Source organism: Hyperolius riggenbachi, chromosome 1, assembly GCF_040937935.1.
Source record: "Hyperolius riggenbachi isolate aHypRig1 chromosome 1, aHypRig1.pri, whole genome shotgun sequence".
NCBI classification, from domain to species: Eukaryota; Metazoa; Chordata; class Amphibia; order Anura; family Hyperoliidae; genus Hyperolius; species Hyperolius riggenbachi.
In genome coordinates this window covers 14,020,907-14,039,683 of record NC_090646.1, presented here as the reverse complement: position 1 = coordinate 14,039,683, position 18,777 = coordinate 14,020,907, and the positions used below count along the sequence as shown (strand labels likewise).

The 18,777-nt window shown below is 46.4% G+C and overlaps 1 protein-coding gene across 7 annotated transcripts in view; it reads right to left on the bottom strand.

The window, feature by feature from the left end:
• Positions 1-224: 224 nt before the first annotated feature.
• The window catches only part of LOC137562405 (uncharacterized), a 428,020-nt gene continuing 409,467 nt past the window's right edge, over positions 225-18,777 (bottom strand). For all 7 annotated transcript variants that reach the window (XM_068273776.1, XM_068273756.1, XM_068273765.1 and 4 more), the window contains one exon: positions 225-5,360. In XM_068273776.1, the coding sequence (XP_068129877.1) occupies positions 5,133-5,360 (228 nt within the window). In that variant the 3' untranslated portion in view covers positions 225-5,132. The remainder of the gene's footprint in view (positions 5,361-18,777) is intronic.

Genomic DNA, 18,777 nt, shown 5'->3' with positions numbered 1-18,777 from the left:
GTGTTTATTTTTTATAATGTATGTATTTGTTGTTTAATGTTTTAGAGCAAAAATGCAATTTTGAGTTTCGTACCACTTTAACGCCTTAACAGGTGACAATAATTACACTTCTGTACATAGTTAGCAATGTTTATTATTGCTGTGATGCCATTATACTGATGACAGGTGAAATGTTCTGCATTGTCACTGTTAAGTTGAGGATTGAAAAGACGAGAAGACCAGCGTGCCAAAGTCAGTGTATATTTATTGAAGGATAGAGATATATAGATATAGATATATAGCATCAAACAAGCTTCTGCCAAGTGCTAAAACATGAAGCAAGCCAAGTATTCTATACATTTTCCCGATGAGATAGACATGCATATGTGCAGTGCCAAAACATATTAAAATCCAAGCTGTTTTTCTTGTTTTGTTTTGCTCCCTTAAAAAGTTAATTTTCATGCATGCAAGTGACAGTGTTTTGTTTTGTCGTACTTTGTTCGCAATATAGCAAAGTACAGCCATAAAAGTTTTCCTGGCAAAATTCGACTTCTGAGGGCAGGGTAGAGATAAAAAAAGGTCAGTATTTTCACGCATTTTAACCCTGGGACACGTTATCTTAATAGGCTGCCACTAAGCAGAGACAATAAAACATTCAGCCTATTTTGGATATGTTTAAATAGAAAATAAAACCATTGGACATCTAAAAAAAAAAGTCATCTTTAGTAATAGAAGGACAAATCCCATTGTTTATCTCATCAGATCAGATTATTATCACCTCAGGTTCACTTTAAAGGACACCCGAGGTGAAAATAAAATAATAAACAATTGTATCTATCCTCCTTCTCCTAAAAATGACTTTTTAAGATATCACACTTTTATTTTATATTTAAATCTACTTTTTTAAGTTTTTAGTGTTTTTGCTTAGTCACACATTCATTGAAGTATGCCAGAGCTAAAATCTATGAACTATTGACCCTTTTTATCCCTTTCCTGCTCTCAGAAGCCATTTTCTGCTAGAAAAGTGTTTTATAGTTGTAATTTCTTATCAGTGAGGGTCACACTGTAGTCACTTCCTGTCTGAGACAGGACTGAGTAAGCCACTTACATACCTGATATTTAACTCTTTCAGGCAGAGGAAGAAAAAAAGGAACACAGCCTAGCTAGGCACTGTACATACTCATGTCTATCTCATCACGTCACATGTCACCTCGGGTATTCTTTAAACACAAGATTATAGCTGTAAAACTGCAATATATCTCTTAGACAACGATTCTTGGATTACACTTAGACATTAGTACTTATCAATTGTGACGGATTACAGGTAACTAGGAAAGAGATATGACAAGAAATTTAGTATGTTTATGTATTAAAAGGATACACCAATAAATGAAAAACAACACAATGATAGGATACATAATAGGATATATAATCAAGCTTGTAAAAACAATTAAGCCCGTCTCTGACAAGAAAAATATAAACCCTGCATAAGGGCCAGTTCACACTCAGGCGCTCTCTGGCAGCGTTTCAGTGCTTTGCGATCAGCAAAGTGCCGCAACACATGCCGTCCTATGGGATTGCTCTCACTGCAGTGCTTGTGGCATGATTGCAATTTGCAAACATGCTGCATGTAGCATTTTCCGAGCAATCGCACTCCTTCACTACAATGAGAACCGCAAGTGTAGCAAAATCACAAGGGGATGGCGATCAGGTGTTGCGATTTCTAGTGTGGATGGGCACTAAAGGTTGTAAGGTAGCTGGATGGTTTCTTGAATAGTGGAAAACAAGTAAATTATAAATCTAAAGTCCATTTTAACTCCATTTTGTAAGGTCTTTGATTCTCATCTTTAGACCACAAATCTCCACACATCATTGCTGGTTTCCCCATAGAGATGACACAAGTTGGGCTGGACTTTCCCATCTTATTCCATCACCAAACCCTTATCTGCTAAGCTGGTCACACATGGAAACCTGCTGGGACAATGTATGGGCAACTTTCCCACTTCTATGGGTGAAACTCGAAAAATTAGAATATCTTGCATAAGTCCATTTATTTCAGTAATTCAGCTTAAAATGTGAAAGTAATATGTGGACTAGACTCATTACATGCAAAGCGAGATGTTTCAGGCCTTTATTTGTTATAATGTTGATGATTATGGCTCACCGTTTATGAGAATTCCAAAAAACATCCAATTTTCACCTGAAAACTAAACCTAACTGTCACATGAAACCTAAAACTAAACTCACCCTTACCTGAAGCCTACCTGAACACTAACCTAGCTCTCACCCGAAGCCCAACACTAACCTAGCTCTCACCTGAAGCCCAACACTAACCTAGCTCTCACCTGAAGCCCAACACTAACCTAGCTCTGACCTGAAGCCCAACACTAACCTAGCTCTGACCTGAAGCCTACCTGAACACTAACATAGCTCTCACCTGAAGCCCAACGCTAACCTAGCTCTCACCTGAAGCCTAACACTAACCTAGCACTCACCTGAAGCCCAACACTAACCTAGCTCTGACCTGAAGCCCAACACTAACCTAGCTCTGACCTGAAGCCTACCTGAACACTAACATAGCTCTCACCTGAAGCCCAACGCTAACCTAGCTCTCACCTGAAGCCTAACACTAACCTAGCACTCACCTGAAGCCTAACACCAACCTAGCACTCACCTGAAGCCTAACACTAACCTAGCTCTCACCTGAAGCCTAACACCAACCTAGCACTCACCTGAAGCCTAACACCAACCTAGCACTCACCTGAAGCCTAACACTAACCTAGCACTCACCTGAAGCCTAACACCAACCTAGCACTCACCTGAAGCCTAACACCAACCTAGCACTCACCTGAAGCCTAACACCAACCTAGCTCTCACCTGAAGCCCAACACTAACCTAGCTCTCACCTGAAGCCCAACACTAACCTAGCTCTCACCTGAAGCCCAACACTAACCTAGCTCTGACCTGAAGCCTACCTGAACACTAACCTTGCGCTGACCTGAAACCTAACACTAATATATAGCTCAAGTCAATCCAACTGTTGGATTGACTTGAGCTCATCTTATCAGTCCTTGGTCACCTCTTATCAGTGATAACGCCTTGTCATCTTGACAACAGTTGTCCAACTTCTTCGAGCTGTTTCATAATTGTGCATTTAAAAGACTTTTGTTGAGCGTGTGGATGAGCCTTAACACTGCCCTCAGCATCACCCGACCCCCTCCCCTTATGGTTATCTTTACTGTTATCTAAAACCTAACACTAACCTTATCCACACCCAAATCCTACCACCAGCCTAACCCTTCCCTAACCAATACCATATCCTAAGAGTTACATTAGCCTATGCCTATCCTGAATCCCAGCACCTAACCCTTACAGTAAACACCAACTACATCCAAATGTGTTAATATATTTATTTCTGTTTTAGGGGGAGAGTTAGAATCCCTGTGGGCCCTTTCACACTGAGATGTTACCATTGCGGTGCACACCCTTTTTTACCTCAGGGCAACACTAAGGCAATGGAAGCCTATGGGACATTTCACACTGGATGCAATGTGGTGCAATGCCCTGGAAGTCGGCGGACGATACGCGCTGCGACCTGCGGCGGACTTGAAGTCGTGAAAGTCCATGGCGATGCAGATTTTTAAATGTTTTTTAGTGCATCTGTGCATTTCCGTATTTCTGAAACAGGAAGTAACCACAAGAGAGCACCACTTCCTGTTTGGCAGTCAGCCTTTGGGGATTGCTGCGTAATAATGCGGTAAGCCCCGGAGGCTGTTTTGGCGGTGTGGTGGAAAGTGATTCTGGCATCAAACCACATCCAAATCGCTGGTTGGCAGTGTGAAAGGGGCCTGTCAGATTGTTATTTCTATCTGTGTCACAGTTAGGAATAGCTCCTCCCACTTCCTGTGTTTGATGTCATCCACAGGTAGAACAGGAAGCAAGTTATATCTTAGATAGCTGCATAACCAACAGTAAAAACATGACAGGCTGTAACCTATCTTTAGTATAATAAATATAAAGTCTTGCTGATTACACCCCTGTTGTGCAGATTTAAGCTGTCTGTGCTTCCTGGTACCCATACCCATAAGACTAACAGGAGGTGAGATTCCCCTCACTGTGGATGTCGACTACAATAAGAAACCCAGCAGTGATATCAGCCCCTCCTTGCTCTGCTACACCCCATTAAAGATGCTCTGGGTTTGGTAAGGGTTTACCATTCACATTAATGACAAAAATTAAATTCCTGAATAATAATTAGTTACTTAATGTGGTCTGAAAGTCAGCATTTCTGCTTTGCTCTAAAAGATTCCTTGCAGCTTTAAAGCTACTATCCCAGAAAAAAAATGTAGTAGAACATCACTGAAATGGTTAAACAAAGCACTTCGTCCTGTTATTCAGCTATTCAGCTTCAAATCCGCATCCAGACTGGAGAGAACAGTATCTTTGGTTTCATTCCAATGTTGTTCATTGGGAGGAATAAGAAAGTGTGGGACTCCCCTTTCAATGTAAACCGACAGTTGAATGCAGTGTGACAGAAAGTAGACTAACACTCCACCACAGCCTGGACGTGTGCTCCGTAATACAGCTTGGAAGAAAACACATCAATGCTTATGGCAAAGAGACAAAAGCATGTGCACCATCCGCCCTGTATCATTGCTGATTTATTGTGACTATAGTAAAACCATGGTTATCCACAGAGAGAATGAACATACATAACATACCTTTATGTTGTGCTGCAGGTTGCCAGTGGGGAGGTAGTAGGTGAGGGACTGATGGTGGACTGATCATCAGGAGAGATAGTGCATGTGCTGTTGTGTCTTTTACACTCTAATGTTGTTACCTTATGTGTAAACACAGTGTAACAACTGAAAATGAGCTCTCTGAGAAGCTGTCTCTGCTTCAGGCACACACACGCACACAGTTCAGAACAGCTCATTAGAAGATTTTAATATACAATAAAAAGCAGTTGCAATAAGATTCAATGGCAGCTTTCAGGGCAAGATAAATTACACTTTGGAAACTTGTGATTTGTAGACAGACAGTATGACTTATGCACAAAAGCAAATGAGATAACTGTATGAGTAATAAAAAGTAGGAAAACACATTTTTTTTTAATGTTATGTCGGAGTTTCAGACCACTTTAAAGGTTATCATTAAGCTGAGCTGAAGCAATCCAAATATTCGGTATAATCCTCTTGTTTGACGATCATATTGTAGTATGATACTCCGTTCCATTTGCCTTTAATCTCTGTTTCAAATCCGAATATGGTGTTGACTTTGGCCCGGTATGGTACATCGAGCACCCCCCTCTTCACTGAGGCCACCATCCGGACGGCTTTACCCGGTCCTATCTCAACTGGGGAGCTGGATGACAAGGAGACCTGGGATAAACATGAAAACAGGTTAGAAAGATCATAAATACAGATGAACGCGCTAAAGAGTCAACATTTCATACCAAATATGCAATGATGTCACGTTGATGCTCTCATTTAACAACAAAATTAAATGTTGTTAAAAAAAATACAATAAAGTGAAATAGACATCAGGTGCGCTCATTCGGATTGCGGGGAAAGGCAATTCCTGCATTTCTGCTACGGAATTCAGCGATAATACTAGTGCGGTGGTGAGCTGATTTTCACGGAAAACGCAAACATTTCCGATGAAAATCTGTTTACCAGCATGTTGTCGTTAACATTGATTTTCTCAAGAACTACAAGGTCTTTTTTAAGAAAAAAATGTCCCCCTTTTGCTCCCCCTGTCCTCCATACTCTGCACATTTGGTGTTTCTAGCTTTACTATTAACCGCTAAAGTCGGCGGCCATTGACTTAAATGTTAAACACAAAAAATCTGCATTACTGCCATGCGGTAATTTTACGACAATCAGAAGACTCATTTGCAAACAAAGGACTATCCCGCTGCACCAGATGATTGGGGGAAGTAGAAAGATCTTTATTCTTTAATCCAACATCATAGCATACAGATAAAAACTCACGCGTATCGGAGCAAGAATGGCTCCTTAGTCATAGCTTACAACTACATGTATTACACAGGTTATAAAGGTCGCTGTCAGTGTCACCCCTGATCCTAAAGAGACATACATACATGTTTAATATGGTGTAAACCAATACAATATATCACATATAAAAGTAAAACATTGCAATAGGACTGTAAAAACACATAGAAAAACTGCACCAGATATCATATACATCCAGTTAGATACAAAATTGTTGGAATCATGATCCACCTACCACATCAGCAAGAAAGATTGCATTATATCAATGAGTATGGACATTGCCATTGGTTTCTGCACAGCCCCTTGCTAGAAATGAAGATCGAAAATCGAGTAGAAACCAAGGGGAAGGCCGCAGGCTCCACACACCAATTCATGCATCGTAGAACATGTTTAAGTCTAACTTTGAATTTAACCCTGAAGGGGAACGCGTCTGCAACTTCCAAATCTTCCAAAGCTGTTGTGAAACATTCCTTCTTTAATCTAAGGAATATTGCAAAGATTAAACACCTAATTCCTTCAGAGGATCTTCCAACCCTACTCCATGCCTTCGTCACATCAAGGTTAGACTACTGCAACGCCCTCTACACAGGCCTGCATAAGAAAGACTTACGCCGCCTGCAATTAGTACAGAATGCCGCCGCAAGGCTGTTAACGAGCCAACCCCGCCATTGCCACATAACACCAACCCTGAGCTCACTCCACTGGCTACCGATAAAATGGAGAATTCTGTTTAAGATCGGCTTACTGACATTCAAATCCTTGCACAATCTGGGCCCTGGATACCTGAAGGACTTGTTGCAACTGCATCACACCCCCCACAATCTTAGATCAAAAGGACGCAACACCATGGTCACCCCCAGAGTCCACCTCAAAACCTTTGGAGACAGAACCTTTTGTCATGCTGCCCCTACACTTTGGAACTCCCTGCCACACCCAATCAGGACAGCTCCATCCCTGGAAGCATTTAAGTCTAAACTGAAAACCTACCTCTTTAGTCTGGCATTCATGAACATCTGACTATCTCCTCTGTAACACAACCCAGCCTGCAACCCTGTATTAATCTGAGACACAACTATGCGCTTTGAGTCCTATGGGAGAAAAGCGCTTTACAAATGTTATTGTATTGTATTGTATTGTATTGTATAAATCCAAAAAGCTTCACGTTTCACCAAAGTTTTATATAGGTCGCCTACCCTTAAAGAACGTGACACCCTTTCTATACCCTGGAACCTAAAACCAGACATATCACATGAATGAGTATACAGAAAATGTTTAGGCACACTGGAATTGTTAGTAATGTAGGCACTGTTATTAATACATCTACTCGCGCCATTATAATGTTCGGACATTCTTTGGCGTAATGGTCAGGTGGTACAACCAACATATTGAATCCTGCAGGCCACGCATGCACATTATTAGTTTGGCAGTTGATAGACTGCCTGATGTCATAACTAAGTAAAAATAGAGGCGCCAAAACAGGATAAGATAAATTTAAAAACCGTTTAAAATGAGGGGGTGGGTGGAACCAATACCCTCAAAAATGACCAGGCTAAATACAAGCCGTAATAACAAACAGATATTTATTGGTCTCCAGAAATAATGCAACGCGTTTCACGGGCACACATCCCGCTTCATCAGGCAATCTGAGGTAGGAGAACACTGGGGAAAAAAAGAAAACAGAAAAAACAATGCTAGGAGGTACTCAAATATCTTTTCATCACAATTTTTCATAACACCCTTATCATTCTAATAAACTTCCATCTGGTTCTATCAGTGAGTGGTAGTGATGTCTTATAGAGAAAAGACTAGCCCTTTGACAAAATAGGTCCAACCACCCCGTGGTGGGAAACGTTTATATGCATGTATATAGTCAGCAGCTAATGAGGCAATGTTGTCCATGCACGGCGGCATGTGAAAGTATTAGTGTAAAAACCCAATAACACTTACCAGATATAGGTCAATTGTGAGCTAGAGCGCCTCTGTAGTATGGGTGCGCACTCCTTGGATCCTTTTAATGAATGGCTGAGAACTGGAACTCCCGCCGAGCGGGTCTGGGGGCCGGAAAAGGATCTGACGCAAGGGCAGCACCATATGTCATGATGTCATAACTAATATGTCTAGAAAAAGAATTGATCTCCCGTGTCTGACTATGATCATCCCAGTAACGACAAGTATTGTTGTGAGAATCTGCTCAGCTGCCTGTGCAGACAGGCAGCGTTTTGACCACTGTTCACGTCTGCATTCTGCAGGTCTCTTTAAGAGAGACTTTCTGTCAGTTCTGCAGCTTGTGTTGCTGAGGAATTTGCATACATTAGTCATGCAAATCCGTTACCTGCCTTCTTTTGATGACTAGCACTATAAAAGCATTCTGCTCCCAGAATGCTTTGCTGGACATTTCCCTTCCATGGTCTGTTCCTGATGGACACTGCTGGAGTGTCAGCCATTGCTATCTAGTATAGTTAATTCCTGGGGGTTGCTTTAGGCTCCCCTTCTAGTCCAGTCAGGTTGTATTATCTGTTTTGCCTGTTCCGTCTGTCTTGTGTTTGGATCGTACAAGCCCTAGCGTTAGCGGCTGTGGATCCTTCTGATTGAGTCTGGAGTGTAGGTTGAAACAGCGGTTGTTTCTGCCTACCTCATCTGTTCTGTCTGCCGTGTGTTTGGATCGCACTCGCCCTAGCGCTAGTGCTGGGGATCCTTCTGTTCTGTCTCCTGGGATCGCGCTAGCCACTTTTCGCTAGCGCTGGGGATCCTTCTGTTCTGTCTTCTGGGATCGCGCTAGCCACTTTTCGCTAGCGCTGGGGATCCTTCTGTTCTGCTACTCTGTCTCCTGGGATCGCGCTAGCTACTTTTCGCTAGCGCTGGGGATCCTTCTGTTCTGTCTTCTGGGATCGCGCTAGCCACTTTTCGCTAGCGCTGGGGATCCTTCTGTTCTGCTACTCTGTACTTGGATCGCGCTAGCCACTTTTCGCTAGTGCTGTGGATCCTATCTCTCGCTTGTCCCTGTTTTCGTGTGTCTGTCTTGTCTGATTCGAAACGCTTGCTGTAGGCTCGGTGAGGTAACCGTTAAGCAAGCGCTCGCGTTCTCTGTTTCGTGTTTGTCTGTCTTTGGTTAGTTAGGCGTGCTTGTCTCTATTGTGCTTATCACGTGGAGACCGCGCATAACCGCGTGCACTGTTGCGAATGAGTGCGGTGTTCGCGGTTAGCTAGCATTTATTATTTTCCGTATCTCCTTATTGTATTATTTGCTGTGCCTTTGCTACTCTCGTGCTCCGCCTTGCTGTAACCTTGTGTCACGTCTGGCGATCGCACCTCTCGCGATCGCGTTCCTGCTTCTTATCTGCTGTGGTGTGTGCACAGTCGTGGGTTGGCGACTAATTTTATGCACACACACACAATCTGTCTCTGTGCTCACTCTCAATTGCTTCTCTTGCGATTGCGTTTCTTCCCTTCGTACAATTCCTGTCTGGCGTGTGTGGTAGGGCAGAGGAGCTGTTCCTCTGCACTCCACAGCTCCACCTGCCGACAGGAATTTCCCTCTGCAGGTGCATAGCACCTAGCCTGGGTGTCCTCAATAATACGCTTGTGGAGGAAATCCGCCGCGTCAGCGCACGTCTGGTGCGCTGACCACGGAGACGATTCCGCAATCGTTACAATTGTAACCTCACTTATATGACCCTTTGGGCTTGATTCACTAACCAGTGCTAACTCAGTTAGCACGTGTTAAGTAGAGATGGGCCGAACGGTTCCAGGCGAACTTTGGGTGGTTCGCATTCGCCGGCGAAGGCAAACTTTTGCGGAAGTTCGGTTCGCCCCCATAATGCTCCATTAGGGTCAACTTTGACCCTCTACATCACAGTCAGCAGGCACATTGTCGCCAATCAGACTACACTCACTCCTGGAGTCCCACCCCCCCTTATAAAATGCAGTGTTCTCCGGCCATTTTACTCACTCGTCTGCCTACCGTAATTAGTGAAGGGACAGCTGCTGACAGACTCTGCTAGGGAAAGCTTAGTTAGGCTCTTGTAGGCTTGTTAGCTTGCTCCTGGCTGATTGTTATTCCTTAAATAGCACCCCACAACAGCTTCCTCCCTCCTCCTCTGGCGGAGAAGGATCTTGTCTTCCAGGGATGTGTAGGATGTCAAAAGCACGCTCACATACATTGGCCAGGAATCAAACCCAGGTCAATTGCTTGGAGGGCAGCTCTGCTCACCACTATACTACCAACACTACATGCTGAAGCCAGCCTAGCTGGCCTGGGAAGGATGAAAAGCTAGGTGGCCATGCAACCATTCCTGCTAACCTAAAGCTAACTTGTGTCTTACAACACATTGGCTTAAGACTTTACCAAATCCAATGCTCCAACTAGTGTTGGGCGAACACCTAGATGTTCGGGTTTGCAAACGTTCGCCGAACATCGCCACGATGTTCGGGTGTTCGCGCCGAACTCCGAACATAACGGAAGTCAATGGGGACCCGAAGTTTCGTGCTTTGTAAAGCTTCCTTACATGCTACATACCCCAAATTTGCAGGGTATGTGCAACTTGGGAGTGGGTACAAGAGGGAAAAAAAATATTTGAAAAAGAGCCTATAGTTTTTGAGAAAATTGATTGTAAACTTTCAAAGGAAAAACTGTCTTTTAAATGTGGAAAATGTCATGTTTCTTTGCACAGGTAACATGCTTTTTGTCGCCATGCAGTCATAAATGTAATACAGAGAAGAGGTTCCAGGAAAAGGGACCGGTAACGCTAACCCAGCACAAGCAGTAGAACACGTGATGGAACAGGAGGAGGCGCAGGAGGAGAAGGCCACGCTTTTTGAGACACAGCATCCCAGGCCTTGCATGAGGACAAATAGCGTGCGGATATAGCAATGCTTTTTGCCGCCATGCAGTCATAAATGTAATAAAGATGAGAGGTTCAATAAACATGGCCCGGAAACGCTAACCCAGCAGCAGCAGCAGCAGCACACGTGATGGAACAGGAGGAGGCGCAGGAGGAGAAGACCACGCTTTTTGAGACACAACATCCCAGGCCTTGCATGAGGACAAATAGCGTGCGGATATAGCAATGCTTTTTGCCGCCATGCAGTCATAAATGTAATAAAGATGAGAGGTTCAATAAACAGGGACCGGAAACGCTAACCCAGCAGCAGCAGCAGCACACATGATGGAACAGGAGGAGGTGCAGGAGGAGAAGGCCACGCTTTTTGAGACACAGCATCCCAGGCCTTGCATGAGGACAAATAGCGTGCGGATATAGCAATGCTTTTTGCCGCCATGCAGTCATAAATGTAATACAGATGAGAGGTTCAATAAACAGGGACCGGAAACGCTAACCCATCACAGATGGTCATTGTTCATGTTACTTGGTTGGGGTCCTGGAGTGTTGCGTAGTCGTTTCCAATCCAGGATTGATTCATTTTAATTTGAGTCAGACGGTCTGCATTTTATGTGGAGAGGCGGATACGCCGATCTGTGACGATGCCTCCGGCAGCACTGAAACAGCGTTCCGACATAACGCTGGCTGCCGGGCAAGCCAGAACCTCTATTGCGTACATTGCCATTTCGTGCCAGGTGTCTAGCTTCGATACCCAATAGTTGAAGGGTGCAGATGGATTGTTCAACACAGCTACGCCATCTGACATGTAGTCCTTGACCATCTTCTCCAGGCGATCGGTGTTGGAGGTGGATCTGCACGCTTGCTGTTCTTTGGGCTGCTGCTGCATGGGTGTCATAAAATTTTCCCACTCCAAGGACACTGCCGATACCATTCCCTTTTGGGCACTAGCTGCGGCTTGTGTTGTTTGCTGCCCTCCTGGTCGTCCTGGGTTTGCGGAAGTCAGTCTGTCGGCGTACAACTGGCTAGAGGAGGGGGAGGATGTCAATCTCCTCTCTAAAGTCTCCACAAGGGCCTGCTGGTATTCTTCCATTTTGACCTGTCTGACTCTTTCTTCAAGCAGTTTTGGAACATTGTGTTTGTACCGTGGATCCAGAAGGGTATAAACCCAGTAATTGGTGTTGTCCAGAATGCGCACAATGCATGGGTCGCGTTCAATGCGTCTAGCATGAATTGAGCCATGTGTACCAGAGTCCTGCCAGAATCCTCATCATCCTCTTGTGAGCGTTGTGATAGTTGTTGTGATGCATCATAGTCGTCACCTTCTTCCTGGTCTGCTTCTGCTGACCATTCGCGCTGAATTGTGGAAGTCCAACGTGCACCGCTCTGGCCCTCGTCAGTGGTGGCAGGAAATTCCTGCTCCAACTCCAGCTGTTCCTCCTCCTCTTCTTCGTCATAGCTGCTGGGGCCAGCGTTTCCTGAGGCGGATGGCCTGATGTTGGTACCATCACGCTGATCGTTTTCTCCTTCAGATTCCCCCAGTTGCATCATGACAGCTGTTTCCTTGATTTTCAACATTGACCTTTTCAGTAAACACAGCAGTGGTATGGTAATGCTGACTGAAGAGTTGTCACTGCTCACAAGCAACGGGGATTGCTCAAAATTTTGGAGGACTTGGCAGAGGTCCAACATGTTGGCCCAATCGGATCCACAGAAGCTTGGCAGCTGTCCGGATGCGCCTCGGTACTGCGTCGTCATGTACTGGACCACTGCACTCTTCTGCTCGCAAAAGCGGGCTAGCATGTGCAGCGTAGAATTCCAGCGCGTAGGGACATCACACAGCAAGCGATGGTGGGGGAGATTGAAGCGCTCCTGCATCTTGGCAAGTGCCCCCGAAGCAGTACTGGAATTTCTGCAATGTTTGGCCACTCGTCGCACCTTCAACAGAAGATCGGCCACGCCTGGGTATGTCCTCAGGAACCGCTGAACTACTAGGTTCATCACATGCGCCAGGCAAGGGATGTGTGTCAGCTTAGCCAACCTTAAAGCGCGAATGAGATTACTCCCATTATCACACACAACCATGCCCGGTTTCAGGTCCAGCGGTGCCAGCCACAAATCCGTCTGTTCCTTTCTTCCCCTCCAAATTTCCTCCCCTGTGTGCTGCTTATGCCCAAGGCAGATCAGCTTCAGCAACGCTTGCTGATGCATGCCAACAGCTGTGCTGCACTGCTTCCACGATCCTACTGCTGCTGGGTTAGCGTTTCCGGATAAGGTACAGCTTTGAGATGCGTTGGAGGAGAAGGAGTCAGAGAGGTAGGTGCTGCTGTTGTTATCCAGTGGGAGGGACGGCGGTGCAGCTGTTTGCGGCGTGGGCAACACCCGCGCCGTAGCAGGTGAGGAATCGCTGCCAGGCTCCACAAGGTTCACCCAGTGCGCGGTAAGGGAGATGTATCGACCCTGGCCGAACACACTCGTCCAGGTGTCAGTGGTGAGGTGAACCTTGCAGGCAACGGCATTCTTCAAGCTTCGGGTTATTTTGCTGACCACGTGCTCATGCAACTCAGGCACTGCAGAGCGTGCAAAGTGGTAGCGGCTGGGAACCACGTAACGTGGGATGGCCACTGACATCATGCCCTTGAAGCTGTTTGTCTCCACCACTCGATATGGCAGCATTTCGCAGGCCAGAAGCTTGGCTATGCTGGCTGTTACTGCCACGGCCCGGGGGTCATTTGCTGGCAATTTCCTCTTGCGATCAAACATCTCCGAGACAGACAACTGAATCGTAGGGCTGCACACTGAAGGGCTGTTGGTTGTTGTGTTTGATGAACACTGGGAGACCTCAAGAGCACTACTCCGGAAAGTAACTGTAACGATCCGCTCAGCTGCCTGCGCAGGCAGGCAGCCTTTTGATCATTATTAAGGTCTGCATGCTGCAGGACTCTGGAAAGTAGACCTTCTGTCAGTTTTGCAGCTTGTGCTTGCTGAGGAATTTGCATACGTTGTCATGCAAATTGCCTGGCCACATTCATTGGAGGCGTGTACTATAAGTACTATGTGTGTCCCACAATGCTTCGCTGCTCATAGAGGTTTGTTCCTGCTGGACTCACCTGGAGTGTCAGCCACTGCTATCTTAGTATAGTTAATTCTTGGGGAGTGCTCCTTGCATTCCTAGTTAGTGCAGTCAGTTTGTGTATAATTTGTACTGCCTATTCTGTCTTGTCTTGTCTGTCGCGATTGCGCTGTCGCCAGCGGCGGTTGATAGCGAATCGCTCTGTCTTGTTTGGATCTCACTAGCCTCTAGCGGTAGCGGCTGTGGATCCTTCTGATCTGAGTTCCTGGAGTGTAAGCTGGAGCAGCGGTTGCTACCGGCTACCTCATCTGATCTGTCTTGTTTAGATCGCACTAGCCGCTAGCGTTAGCGGCTGTGGATCTTTCTGATCTGTGTTCCTGCTTGGATCACACTTGCTCTGGCGGAAGAGCGGTGGATCCTTTCTGCCTAGTTCCTGTTTCTCGTTTGTCTGTCTTGTCTGATATGGGCGCTTGCTGTAGGCTCGGTGAGGTAACCGTTAAGCAAGCGTTCACGTTCTTTGTTTCGTGTTTGTCTGTTGATGGTTAGTAAGGCGTGTTTGTCTCTATTGTGCTTATCACGTGGAGACCGCGCATAACCGCGTGCACTGTTGCGAATGAGTGCGGTGTTCGCGGTTAGCTAGCGTTTATTATTTTCCGTATATTCTCATTGTATTATTTGCTGTGCCTTTGCTAACCTCGTATTCTGTTCTGATCTGCCTTGTGTCACGTCTGGCGATCGCACCTCTCGCGATCGCGTTCCTATTTCATATCTGCTGTTGTGTATGCACGGTCGCGGGGTGGCGACTAGATTGGCGCACACACATACAATCTGTCCCTTTGCTCGTTCTCATTCGCAATCGCCTCTCTTGCGATTGCGTTCTGCGCTTCGTACAAATTCCTGTCTGGCATTTGTGGAGGTACAGAGGATTGGTTCCTCTGCACTCCCCAGCGCCATCTGCCGACAGGAATTTTCCCTCTACTGGTGCTTGCACCAAAAGCTGGGTTCTAGTATCTTGACACGCTTGTGGAGGACCTCCGCAGTGTCAGCGCACATCTTTGTGCGCTGAACACGGAGATATCCCACAATCGTTACAGTAACAGTGTCAGCGTCTGATGTTTGTGAATGTTGTGAACCACGCAATGGCTGAGCTGCTGCTGCTGCTGAGGCGGGTCTGGTGGTGAGTCTGGTGACCCCAAGGGAGGCAGTGTTGCTGGTACCCTGTCCTGCCGCATTTGCCCACAGAGTGGGATGTTTGGATAGCATGTGGCGGCTCATGCTGGTGGTGGAGAGGTTGTTAATACTTTTCCCCCTGCTCAGGCGGGTCTTGCACACCTTGCAAATCGCCATAGTACCATCCTCAGTGCAGTCTTCAAAGAAAGCCCAAACTTTGGAGCACCTGCCTTGCTGGCGATTTCTGTTTGCGCCTCTTTTGCCTCTCACTTGAACTTCCACGCTTGTGGTGCCTGAAATTGCGCGCCGCCTACCTTGTGGCACAAGGCGAACTCGTGCAGCAGTGGGTTCTTCAACAGACTCATCTGTGCTGCTGCTACGATGGCGATGTTCTCGTTCACAAACAAAATCTGGGTCTATGTCCACATTGTCCATACCCTCCTCTTCCATCTCCTGAAACTCATCATATGTCATTGTGGGGGGCCGCCGCCGTGGAGTAGAGCTCCCCAGAACAACCTCTGCGCAGCTCACTCCAACGTCGTCTTCCAGATCTTGTCGGCCGACCTCCTGCAATTGCAACCCCTCCTGCCCAACTTGCTCTGGGATTTAGGTTTCCGAGTCCTCCTCGGACTCGCCTTGTATTTCAGTGCGCGGTGCATTTCCCACAGTTAATGGTTGTGAATCCGGGCACAACATTTCTGGCTGTTCCTCCATTGACCTTTGAAAGGTGGAAGTTTGTTGGGCTGGGAATAGCTCCTCCGAATACCCCATTGTGTCCTGAGGTAATTCATCGGACTGGTTATCTGGCAGTTGTGTGCGTGGTGTCGCTGCCGGTTGTGTCAGCTTTGTGCCCACTGGCTCCTTGTAACTGGCTGAGGACTCGGACCTCGTGCGTGATGTGCTGGTGCTGCTTAACCCACTGCTGGACGCTTGAGAGGTCATCCAAGTAATTATCTGGTCCTGTTCTTTTGGATTTGTGAGGGTTGTTGTCCTGGACAACATGGGCAGTATTGAGTGGGTTTTCTTGGGTGCTCCCCTGTGGCCTGTACGTGAACCGTCAGGGGAAACACCTCTTCCCTTGCCCCTCCCTCTTGCACCGGATTTCTTCCTCATTTCACTTATCCTTAAAGTACACGCTGACTGGCAGCAGTACAGTGGCAGTACAGAAATGCTATACAGTGGTGGGTGAGCGGTGTACCACTATTCCCAGCAGCGACACAGAGCACAATGCTATACAGTGGCGGGTGAGCGGTGTACCACTATTCCCAGCAGCGACACAGAGCACAATGCTATACAGTGGCGGGTGAGCGGTGTACTACTGTTCCCAGCAGACACAGAGTGGCAGTAAACACAATGCTATATAGTGTGGCTGAGCAAGGTACACAGAGTGGCAGTAAACACAATGCTATATAGTGTGACTGAGCGAGCGGTGTACTACTATTCCCAGCAGACACAGAGTGGCAGTAAACACAATGCTATATAGTGTGGCTGAGCGAGGTACACAGAGTGGCAGTAAACACAATGCTATATAGTGTGGCTGAGCGAGCGGTGTACTACTATTCCCAGCAGACACAAAGTGGCAGTAAACACAATGCTATATACTGTGGCTGAGCGAGGTACACAGAGTGGCAGTAAACAGAATGCTATATAGTGTGGCTGAGCGAGGTACACAGAGTGGCAGTAAACAGAATGCTATATAGTGTGGCTGAGCGAGGTACACAGAGTGGCAGTAAACACAATGCTATATAGTGTGGCTGAGCGAGCGGTGTACTACTATTCCCAGCAGACACAGAGTGGCAGTAAACAGAATGCTATATAGTGTGGCTGAGCGAGGTACACAGAGTGGCAGTAAACACAATGCTATATAGTGTGGCTGAGCGAGCGGTGTACTACTATTCCCAGCAGACACAGAGTGGCAGTAAACACAATGCTATGTAGTGTGGCTGAGCGAGGTACACAGAGTGGCAGTAAACAGAATGCTATATAGTGTGGCTGAGCGAGTGGTGTACTACTATTCCCAGCAGACACAAAGTGGCAGTAAACAGAATGCTATATAGTGTGGCTGAGCGAGGTACACAGAGTGGCAGTAAACACAATGCTATATAGTGTGGCTGAGCGAGGTACACAGAGTGGCAGTAAACACAATGCTATATAGTGTGGCTGAGCGAGCGGTGTACTACTATTCCCAGCAGACACAGAGTGGCAGTAAACAGAATGCTATATAGTGTGGCTGAGCGAGGTACACAAAGTGGCAGTAAACACAATGCTATATAGTGTGGCTGAGCGAGGTACACAGAGTGGCAGTAAACACAATGCTATATAGTGTGGCTGAGCGAGCGGTGTACTACTATTCCCAGCAGACATAGAGTGGCAGTAAACAGAATGCTATATAGTGTGGCTGAGCGAGGTACACAGAGTGGCAGTAAACACAATGCTATATAGTGTGGCTGAGCGAGCGGTGTACTACTATTCCCAGCAGACACAGAGTGGCAGTAAACAGAATGCTATATAGTGTGGCTGAGCGAGGTACACAGAGTGGCAGTAAACAGAATGCTATATAGTGTGGCTGAGCGAGCAGTGTACTACTATTCCCAGCAGACACAGAGTGGCAGTAAACACAATGCTATATAGTGTGGCTGAGCGAGGTACACAGAGTGGCAGTAAACAGAATGCTATATAGTGTGGCTGAGCGAGCGGTGTACTACTATTCTCAGCAGACACAGAACAGTAAACAGAATGCTATATAGTGTGGCTGAGCGAGGTACACACAGTGGCAGGAAACAGAATGCTATATAGTGTGGCTGAGCGAGCGGTGTACTACTATTCCCAGCAGCGACACAATGACTGGGGGGACCCTTGCTAGCGTGGCTGGAGCGCGAACTACCCTGCCTGCCTACCCAAAGATAAACCCACAGACAAATGGCGGAGATATGACGTGGTTCGGGTATTTATTTACCCAAACCACGTGACAAATCGGCCAATCAGAGCGCGTTCGGGTCCGAACCACGTGACCCGTTCGGCCAATCACAGCGCTAGCCGAACATTCGGGGAATGTTCGGCCATGCGCTCTTAGTTCGGCCATGTGGCCAAACACCATCAGGTGATGTTCTGCAGAACCCGAACAGTGGCGAACACTGTTCGCCCAACACTAGCTCCAACATGGGGAAGCTTCTCTGTTTGCTGGTGTCACAGTTCACTCATCTCTTCAACTACAAGAAAGGCCCAGGAGTAGTCTTAGCTACCGTAATATCTATGTTACGGCAGGGCTCTTATTACACTTTCTCTTACAGGGCTATGTAAGCTGGCTTTTGAAATACTACAAATCCTTAGGCACGCTACTTTTTCTCTTGGATTGATCATAATGGTACATGCTAGGCTGGCTTCAGCATGTAGTGTGGTATGGGGTTAAGTCAGATACCTACCACACACTGAGACCTGGGTTCAATGCCCAGCCTGGGTTCAATTCCCAGCCACGGTATGTAAGCTGGCTTTTGAAATACTACAAATCCTTAAGCATGCTACGTTTTCTCTTCGATTTATCATAATGGCACATGCTAGGGTGGCTTCAGCATGTAGTGTGGTTGGTGGTATAGGGGTTAAGTCAGATACCTACCACACACTGAGACCTGGGTTCAATTCCCAGCCATGGTATGTAAGCTGGCTTTTGAAATACTACAAATCCTTAAGCATGCTACTTTTTCTCTTC